The sequence below is a fragment of the Zonotrichia leucophrys genome, chromosome 1A (genome assembly GCF_028769735.1).
Source record: "Zonotrichia leucophrys gambelii isolate GWCS_2022_RI chromosome 1A, RI_Zleu_2.0, whole genome shotgun sequence".
Taxonomy (NCBI): domain Eukaryota; kingdom Metazoa; phylum Chordata; class Aves; order Passeriformes; family Passerellidae; genus Zonotrichia; species Zonotrichia leucophrys.
Window position 1 is genome coordinate 15,163,368 of NC_088170.1, and position 10,326 is coordinate 15,173,693.

General features: G+C 46.3%; 1 protein-coding gene across 1 annotated transcript; it reads left to right on the top strand.

Moving 5' to 3' along the window:
* Positions 1 to 750: 750 nt before the first annotated feature.
* MED21 (mediator complex subunit 21) lies at positions 751 to 4,704 on the top strand. The gene is made up of 4 exons (XM_064701254.1): positions 751 to 887; positions 1,168 to 1,282; positions 1,507 to 1,607; positions 3,731 to 4,704. The coding sequence occupies exons 1-4, from the start codon at positions 846 to 848 to the stop codon at positions 3,905 to 3,907; spliced, it is 435 nt and encodes a 144-aa protein (XP_064557324.1). The 5' UTR covers positions 751 to 845; the 3' UTR covers positions 3,908 to 4,704.
* The last annotated feature ends 5,622 nt before the right edge of the window (positions 4,705 to 10,326 follow it).

The following is a 10,326-nucleotide window of genomic DNA, read 5'->3' on the forward strand; positions in this document are numbered from 1 at the left end:
GGGAAAACACTTTGGGCGGATAATTTGTATGATTGCTGCACCCGCAGCATCAGTGACAAGGCTACAGAGGGGTTATTTCCAAAGGCGTGTTGTGACAGGATAACAGAAATGGCTTCAAACTGAGGTTTAGATTGGATATTAGAAGAAATTCTTCCCTGTGAGGGTGGCAAGGCCCTGGCACAGGAAAGCTGTGGCTGCCTCATCCCTGGAAGTGTCCAAGGCCGGGTTGGATGGTTGCTCTAAACAACCTGGGATAGTGGAAAGTGTCCCTGCCAGTGGCGGGAGTTTGGAAAGAGAAGATCTCTAAGGTCCACCTGGGAGAAGGTTGGCATTGTACCCAGCTGTCAGAAATAAGAAAGATGGGCACAAACCGACTGGCACAAATGGCATTTATTCTCCAACCCCTGGGCTTGGAGGCCGGATGCTGTCTCTGATTTGGCTTGTTGGGAGCACTACACTCTGGCTTTTCCCCGCTCAGATCGGGGCTGGAGTGAAGCACCCGAGCGCTGCTGCAGCCTTCAGCCTTCAAAAGCTGCCCAGGCCGTGGCAATAACAGAATCGCTTAGGTAGGAAAAGACTTCTGAGATCATCAAGTTCAACCTGTGACTGAACATCGCCGTGCCAAGCAGACCATGGCACTGAGTGCCAAGTCCAGCCTTTCCCTGAACGCCCTGAGGGCCGATGACTCCAGCGCCGCCCCGGGCGGGGTGCCGAGGCCGGCCCAGCCCCGCTGCTGGCGGGGTCTCCCCGCTGCCCCCCAACCGTTCCTCCCGGCCGCCAGGGGGCGCACGCGCCCCGCGGGCCCGCGCCTCAGGGGCGACGGCGGCGGCGACTGAGGCGAGGTCATGGCGGACCGGCTTACACAGCTGCAGGACGCCGTCAACTCGGTGAAGCATTTCTCACATTCCATTTTCGGGCCGCTGCTTCCGCTCGCCCGGGGCCGCGGGGCACGGCACGGGCTGCGCCGCCTGTGCGGGCATGCGGTGATGCGGCCCCCGCCCGCAGCCCCCCGGCCTGGGGAATGGCCGCGGGTGTGCGGTGCGCTCCCTCCGCACGGCCGGGATACTGAGCGGGAGCTGGTGCGCCGGGAGCCGGCTCACCCGGCTGTGCAGCGCGGCTGTAGCGGTGGGGCGGGGTGATTAACGCCGTGTTAATTGGTGCCGGCAGCTCGCGGACCAGTTCTGTAACGCCATCGGGGTGCTGCAGCAGTGCGGCCCGCCCGCCTCCTTCAGCAACATCCAGACGGCCATAAACAAGGATCAGCCCGTGAACCCCACGGAGGGTGAGTCCGGCTCCCTGTGTCCCCTGCACACGAACGTGCGGCGGGGCAGTGCGCTCGGGAATGCAAAATGCGGCCTCGGCAAATAATTCCCCCTTAGCTGGTGGAGCGGTGGAGTCGTCAGTGGATGCCGGCTGCACTTTCTGCTTAGCATTGTGACAGCAGAGTTGTGCTTGTTTCTCATAATTCCCTGAGTGATTGCCTGAGTTTTGCTGTGTTTTGTGCAGAGTATGCCCAGCTGTTCGCAGCTCTGATCGCTCGCACTGCCAAGGATATCGATGTTCTCATAGATTCCCTGCCCAGTGAAGAATCCACAGCAGCTTTGCAGGTAGGAGTTTTCCTAATTCCAGTATCAGAACGCTCCTGAAGGCAAACTTCCTCCTTTGTTTTAAAAGACATTTTTTCATCTCTAAGCCATGGTGTCATTGAAAAATGATTTTAGTACAAACCTGTATTTTTCATGAGGGTAGCCTGTAGGTTTAGTGGAAATACTGAACTTGCATCTAGTTCCAAATAAGAGTATAATCAGTGACAATATTTTAAACTTAGTTTTCTGTTAAAATGTAAAAAAAAAATGGTGGTTTTATCATGCCACCACTATACCGAAACTGCTTACCCTTTTTTTTTCAGATATTAACAGAACAAATGTAACAGTACTGATGCTTTGTGCATTTATTCTTTTTTTTTCCCTTGTGCAATAATTCATGTTTTCTTACATTTCATTTTGTAGCCACCTAACCAACACCATGGAAGTCCTTTGCTCTTCCGCTTTGTTTCTGGTTAAAGAGTTTGCAGGGGGTCCTTTAAGTTCTTCAGCTCTGTCACAAAATAATTCCATCACTTTTTAATAACAAGGAGTCTTCCTTTGAACAAGTCATACTTGTTTTTTATTTTTTTTTCCTATTGTTTCACAGATTTTACCTATTAAAACCGTCTTTTTTTTTTTTTTTTTACTCTTGATGGCTGGATTTCCATCAAGTATTTTCTTTTTGGAATGCATAAAGGATGCAGAATACAAACCTGATGAGCACCTTGAAGATCACCTAGAAGTCTTAAACCTGTATTGATACTCTGTAACCATTCAAAAGTGTTTTACAGAAGATTGACGGCAAATGGGCCAAAGAGAAATGATTTGGCAGTGGCATCACGTTTGGTTTTAAACAGAGGAGGTTAAATTTGGGAACTTTTCTAGTCACAGTAATTGCTGAACATCCTAATTGGCCTCGTTAACACTAGCATAATTTCCTATAAGTGCATTTTTAATAGCTGAAGATAGAATGCCTGCTGCAGACAAATTCCAGTTTATTCCGTGACTGAGCAGGGTCTGATCAAAGTGGCAGCTGGCGTGGGCAAAGCACGGTGCTCCAGAAGGAGGAGCTGGTGATCCTTAGGGATATGCTTTCCTTAGAGGTGATACTTCAACAGTTTCTTACTGTCTTAATGAAGAACTTCATGTCACAAAAAGTTCTGATACTTTCTGTCTGGTGAGATTTTAAGATAAATTAGCTTGGATTCCATCACTTGGATTCCAGTTTTGATTTTTATTTTCTGTTAATTTTGTGCAGTATTAAATATTCTGATAGTCTTCAAAGAAATGGTTTTGAAGATGCTTGAAACACTCTCAAATATGCACTATAGGTTTAGTTGAGAAGTGGTAGATAATACTTGGTTAAAACTAGAAAAAAGTTGTTTATACTAAAGTTGTCTTGGTGTGTGTTTCAGATCTGAGTCTTGTCTTAAATTATAAAAGGAGCTGCTAGATGAATGCTCAGCACAATTTAGCTGTCCCTTGTGAGTTCCCTTCTGGTGAAGTTGACAGTACAAATTCTGCTCTAATCTGTGAATTAGTTGCAGTCAACTATTAAACAAGAGAACCTTTTTCTTTTTAGGGAGCACCAGCTGTTTCCTCAGTATCCTTGAGTAGCAAAGTCACTTTGGGGTTCTGTTGAAGATCCTTGCTTTTCCCCTGTTGCCTGATATCAAAAGAGCAAACTCTTGCAAGAGTGTTAAAATAGTAGAATTAAAAACAGGCCTTTATTGGAAGCTTCCAGGTGTCCCAGTGGTCATGGGCACACCCAGCATCAGATTTCTACAACTTTATGAGTTTAACAAATTAGCATATCTAATAAATACTGCCAATTAGAAGAGTAGTTGGTTAGGTAGTTTTCCCTGCATTCTACACCATTGGAGTTGTTCCAGGGGGTTCTTTGCCCCATTTCTTGTGTGTTCCCAGATTCTGGTTGGAAAACAAAACATCCCAGTCAGGCTTCTTCATAAGAATAAGTCTGAACAGAGTTCCAAGTGTGCATTAGAAGGTTTAGCTTATTGTTCTAAGGGGAACGGTAGGAAGAATACTAGGACTGTGTGATAGTAGTGTCCAGAGGTACAAATATATGAAAAATACATAAACAGCCAAAGATCTCTGGGCATGATCCCGGTTTTGCTTTGAAGGCTGCGAGCCTGCACCGGCTGGAGGAGGAGAACCACGAGGCGGCGGCGCGGCTGGAGGAGGTGGTGTACCGCGGGGATGTGCTGCTCGAGAAGATCCAGAGCGCCCTGGCCGACATCGCCCAGTCGCAGCTGAAGACGCGCAGCGGCACCCACAGCCAGCCCCTGCCCGACTCGTAGCGCCAGGGGGCAGCGCGGCCCTGCCCGAGAGCCTCGGGAACGCCTCTGGGTACCGCGGCAATGGCTGGGCTGGCCCGGCCCTCCCGCGGGGCTGCCCGCGCTCGGCTCCGCGGCGGGAGCGGCGGCTTTGGGCAGCTCGGCTGCGGGTTTGGTGTGAGAAACGCTTCTACAGGGGCTCTGTTACGGATCGGCGTGGATTGATGTTTCTTTGATTTAAAACGAGCTTTCTGTTCACAAATACGACTTCGATAGAATTTGTTACCTATTACAAGTATTTATAAAAGTTAATCCCACTATCATCGTGGTATGGTTTTTTTTGTAAGCCTCAGACACGTAGGAGTTGGCCAGAGTTCCCTGGAGACAGTACTGTGAATGCAGTGATGGTCATGTTTTAATTAACAGCACTGGTAATGTTGATTGGCTGCTTTACCACCCTTTACAGAGCATGGGAAAGGATAAGTAAACTCTGATGTTTACAGAGTGATTGTTCTTGTCATTGGCATTGCATTTACAAAGAAATAAAACTGCAGGTGTCTGATATTGACATTTCTTGTTTGTAATGAGCCTTCGAGTCCATTGTTGCCACTGACACATTTGCTCTTGCTTGTGCTATTTCTCTGCTTTTACTGCTATTCTGTATTTTCTTGGCAACTGGTGAGTGCCTCTAAAGCAGGCAGTGATGAGGAAGCATTGGATGACTGGATAAAAATCAGCAGTGAGAAATCTGAAGATAGCTTATTACATAAAGTTGCTTTTCAGTGTAAGCAGTGGCTGCCATGTGGATGCTGTGATCATAAGCAGCAAGATTCCTGTTGTCCCCAAGGTGCTCTACAGAGGTGTATTTATCTTCACACACTCAGTCACAGAGTGAATTTCTGCTCTTTGTTGTAGGACTAGAGAAATACTAGTGTCTCTTATGATATTTGAAATAAAACCCCAACACCAAACCAGCAGCTAATGTAGTGTTCAAAGCATGAACTTGGGGATAAACTTGCTCATTTTTTGTTGTTTTGAGTTACCAGCCTTGTTATTGCAGGGTGTTATTTGCTTTCCTGATCAAAACCACCTGTTTCTATATATATTGACTACACTGTCACTTACTTGAAAGTTACACATATTGCTAATGCACCCAGACAAATCAGAGCAATTCAAAAATGCCTTTAGCATGCAACAAGTGTAGCACAGCACAGTGTTTCGAGGATTAAAAATGACAAAGGTGTTCCTACCTGTAACAAATAGTACAACTGTAAGTACTTAATGAGACTGATATTTAATTGCTTAATAATATTTTATGAAATGTGCTTATCTGTAGTCATAAATTTAATCTGCTGTTGTGGAACTCTTCTACTATCAGATTCTGCAGAAGGAAAAAAAGACTGGAGGGTGAACAGACTACAGTACAGCCCTGGACCTACGGCAGCTTGTCCTTGATTTATTTTGCCCATGTCCTGGGGAGGCTTGAAAGGCCAGATTTTCATTTGAAGTCAGTCCTGGGGCCTGGTTTTTGGTTTTTTTTTTCTGGAAAAACTACATTTAGTGCTTCTCAAGATGGTTTGGAATAGGGTGGGGTGAATTTTTGTTGGTTGTTTGCTTTTTGAATTAATGGACTTGAAAAGAGGGAAAAGTTTGGGCTTTGGAGATTTGTTTTTGAGATGTCTTAAATTGAGATATTTTGCTGGAAAAGGGATTTGATCTTCATAGTAGATGCCCTGTTACAGCTTAACATGTGCATCACCTCACACTTGTTAACTGGGGTACTGTGGGAGACAGTGCATCTTCAGGAACCCCAGTTCTTCTCATTTCATAGCCTTCTATTCTTTTATTCCTGAAACCTGCTCTATTTCTGCAGCCTGATGCTGCCTCACTGTGGAAGCTCTTGCTTCTAGTTGCTGTTTAAGCAGCAAATAATGGTCACACTTGGAAGTAGACCTTAACCAGAGATATAAATAAGTTTCATCATAAGTATGCTGGATGTTTAAACACTTGAGCTGTTGTAGATTTTCACCTGCTGTTTCACAGTCTGCAGCTTGGTCAGCAAAGTGTGTATCTTCTGTCGGGTCTGACACAAGAAAATAGGAGAAACATTGATTTGCTACAGCTGTTTAATGGACAAAGCATTAGATAGGGGCTGGAGATATGTATTCCTTTACCCTCTATCGTGTGCAGATTTGTCCAGCTGCTGCTGTTGGGGTTTGAACGTCTCTGTTCAGAACACACTGTGTGTTGGTAGTGACCTGCTTGTACTCAGGCAAGAATTGTTTGGCATGCAGGATTATTCCTACTTTCATTGCATTAGACAAGGTTTGGGAGTCAGAGGATCATAGAATGAGATGGGACCTTAAAGCTAGTCTCATTCCAACCCCCTGCTGGACACCTTCCACTATCCCAGCTTGCTCAGAGCCCCATCCAGCCTGGCTTTGGACACTGCCAGGGATGGAGCAGCCACAGCTTCTCTGGGCAACCTGTTCGAAGGCCTCAGCACCCTCACAGGGAACAATTTCTTCCTCATATCCAACCTAAACCTGCTCTCTGTCAGTGTGAAGCCATTCCCCCTTGTCCTGTCACTCCAGGCCCCTGTCAAGAGTCTCTCTCCATCTTTCCTGTGGGCTCCCTTCAGGCACTGCAAGGCCACAGTGAGGTCACCCCAAGGCCTTCTCCTCTCCAGGCTGCACAATCCCAATTCCCTCAGCCTTTCCTCCCAGCAGAGCTGCTCCATCCCTCTGATCCCCTTGGTGTCCCTGCTCTGGCCTGGCTCCAGCAGCTCCCTGTCCTTGCTGTGCTGGGCCCAGGGCTGGATGCAGCCCTGCAGGGGGGCTCAGCAGAGAGGGGCACAGGGGCAGAATCCCCCCTGCCCTGCTGCCCTGGGGCTCTGGGTGCAGCCCAGCACTGGGGGGCTCTGCGTTGGGGCAGGGCCAGATCTCACCCACAGCCCCCAGGTCCTTCTGCCAGGGCTGCTCCCTCTGCTCATCCCCAGCCTGTGTGACATTGTGTCTTCCTTGAGAAGCCTTGAACTGCTTCCCAAATTTTAATACCAGAGAGAGGGGGATGAAGTGGAGGGAAACAAAGTGGACATAGCAGCTGGTAACAAACGTATGAGATTACCTGCAAGAGAGTTGTGAAAGGAAACTTAGGTTGAGACAAGAGAATTGATAGAGGCAGAGCACGTGGGAAGAAAACAAAAGTATTGAGCAATGGTTCTGCATGTTATGTTGGACAAGAAGTACTGTCCAGTGAACAAATTGTGCTTTGAAGAAAGATAGTACAGAGCATAATGGAAAATTCCATTGAAAAACAATCTCAGCCACTTGAAATGAGCAGGAGCATCTCACGCTGGGAATCCATACAGCCCACTGGCAAAGATGTTGGAATCAATTTAGTAAACATAAGCAACTGATCAAAGCCTAGTAGTCCTTACTATAAACAACCATGCTTGGAGGAAAGAAACACCTCACAGCAGCTGTTCTCTTTTTCAGAGACAAGAGTACAGAGGAATTTGTACACTTGTTTTTAAAGGTACTGGGGAAAGTGCATTGACATTATTTTACCTTAATGTCTGTATAGAGTTAATCTTGGCTTCTAATGCAGATGATCTTGGAAGATCTGGGAGCTTCTGCTATGTGTGGCATGGGGAAAGTGCCTTGGCCATTCCCACAGACTTGATATCAAAAGATTTTGGGAGTTTTCAACAATACAGGCGAGAGACTGGCAGGCTGGAGAGCTGCTCTGCTCAGATGGAGCTCAGACCTTGGTACACAGCAGGCTGAGCATGAGCCAGCAGCTGGCCCAGGAATACAACGGGCCAGCAGCATCCCAGGCTGTGTTAGGGGGAGCACAGCCTGGAGTCAGGAAAGTGATCACTTCCCTGTGTCCAGCACGTGTTGGAGCGCACCTGGAACACTCCCAACAGTGGGGGCCCCCAGGGTCAGCATGGGCTGGAGCACTTCCCCTGTGAGCAGAGGCTGAGGGAGCTAGGCTGGGAACAGGAATGGCTTTGGGACACCTAAGAGCAGCCTGCCTGTGGGATGGCTTTGGGGGCACCTCACAGAAGCCTACCCACACCTATGGGGGCTTATGAAAAGACAGGACAAGGCTGTTCACAGTGGTGGTTGACAGAAAGAGGATGATGGTGGACAGAGATTGGAACAACACAGATTCAGACTGGTCACAAGGAAAAGCGTTTTCCACATCGGGACAAATAAATTTTGCAACACAGTCCCCAGAGAAGCTGAAAATCCTGGGAGGTTTTTCAAAACTTGGCTGCTTAAAGCTCTGGCCAGCCTCATCTGACCTCCCAGCTGACTGACCTCTGCTCAGGAGGTGGAATCAGACTCCTCCTGAGGCTCTTGATTCTGTGGATACAAGACACGCACAGCTTCAGAAAGAACCAACCACGTGTTAAGGAATGTTGTGTCCCCGTTATAGAAAGGCAGATCTGAAGGGCAGAAAACTTGAGGTATCTCATATCAGCCTCATTCCTATTGATGAGACTTTGTGATGTGCAGAGAGGCCACTGAGTTGACCTTATGTGTGGTGTGAAATTCCACGCTGTAGCGACCCAAGTTTCCAACAGGTGCCCTTGGAGAGTGTGATATGCAAAATCCACATCCTACACTTAGAGAAAATTGATCTGTCAGATGATGCTGACTCACTGTTAGACAAAGGCAGACTCCTCTACAGAAAGAAATTGTGTTTTACATCACTTGTTATATAGTCTTACATAAGAGATAACAAAAGTGCAATTTTCAGGGATTAAACCTGAGGCCAGAAAAAAAGTTATATTCTAGCCTTTTCTTTAAGATCTGTGGAAGAAAGCTTGAATGACTTTTATTGACTTAAAACCATTTTATTGATTGACTGACAGTAACTTTTTACCTGTAACCCATGTTCTAGCAACAAAGAGCACAGAAAACAAAGTTTGCCAGCTTCTGTTCACATTTCAGGTATGTCAGCACAGTTTTAGGTGCTTGCCTTAAGTGGCATCCACAGTGGAAATGATCTTCAGGAAGCTTCTGTCTGTTTCAATGTTTTTAGTGTAACATGCTTTGAAGGAGTGCAGCTTGACAATGACTGCATGCTGTTTGTGTACACTTAGATGCAGGTTTTATATTTATTTTTGTTTCCTGGAAAGCCTTGTAGGCTTGTTCACTGTAGCTAGACCAGGAATTTTATATTCTTGCTGCTGCTGCTTACTCACCTGGCATGGACAAGCAGCTGAACACATTCACCTCATGCTCTGAGCACAAAGGATTGTCTATTTTACAGCTATTTACACCAGAATCATGTTTCTTTTGAATTTCTGTTTGTACCTAACACTCAAAAAGCACACAGCAAAACACAAGAGTGCAAATGGTTTTTCACTTACCATTTTAACTTGATATTTGCTTACTGTAAATATTTATTGGGTCCTGAGTTTAGCCTCTTACACACTCCACTGATGGCCTAAATGAATAATTTGTGAAGTAGAAATTTGTAGCTGAGTAGGGACTGTGTAATTTTGCTCTGAGGCATCCTTCCTCCACCCTGCCCACTTAAAAAGAGAAGACTGGAATAAAAGCCTTCTTTCAGGAAAAAATGTACTCCATTCTATGGCTGTGTGGGAAAGCAATTAAATGCACATTAACTTTCTACAAGTGCTACAAAAAAATCTCAATTGCTTTCTCAAGCCATGACCTGAGAGAGAGAAGCCACATTCATTAAAGGAAGCACAACACCTTTGAAGCTAAGAGCTCGGAATAAGAGAGCCCTTACACTTGAGATTGTGAAGGCAGGGCTTCTGCAGGAGTTTCTTGGTGCTTTCTCCAGGTATTGCAGAATGATGAATAGGCAGAAGTAACAGTATATGTGCTTGGTGCCTTCCCCTGGGTAAGACAGGGGAAGGCAGATTTTATTTCAGCACTGAAAAATGTTGATATAGAAGGAAAAATGTCAGGGCAGTCCGGATACAATTGTTCCCAACCTAACAAACCTTGCTGAAAAGAAAAAAAATCTTGTTTCCTCTGTTTTCTTTCTAGAGGTATCAGAAAAAGTGTGGGTTCTCCTAACAATCAGCCTGCCATTTTATTTTGAATGCTCATGTCAGCAAACAATATAAGCAAGGATTCATTCCAAAAATGGAACAGTATTCCTATGTGCCAGTGAGCACCCTGGGTGTTTACTGGATTTGGGACTGAAGGCACAGCTTTGGCAATGGAGGTTTTCTCTTGGTGGTGGCCTAACATCAGCAGTAGGCTGCTGCCAGGAAGTTTTCCCTGTGTGGCAGTGCAGTGAGAGTGCAGTAATTTGTCCAGCTGCAGAAAAGCCACCAGAATCATCCAGCTGTTGTCAAATGGTGATGGATGGAGTGGAAGCAGATCCTGTATTTCCCTGGTCCCAGGTACGTGTGTGTGAAGCTAAGGAGGCATTCTGACTGTCCTCAGCAC

Coding starts and splice junctions, on each gene's coding strand:
- MED21 (XM_064701254.1), top strand. CDS start 846: ATGGCGGACCGGCTTACACAGCTGCAGGACGCCGTCAACTCG. Junction 888..1,167: donor TGCAGGACGCCGTCAACTCG/GTGAAGCATTTC, acceptor TGGTGCCGGCAG/CTCGCGGACCAGTTCTGTAA. Junction 1,283..1,506: donor GCCCGTGAACCCCACGGAGG/GTGAGTCCGGCT, acceptor TGTTTTGTGCAG/AGTATGCCCAGCTGTTCGCA.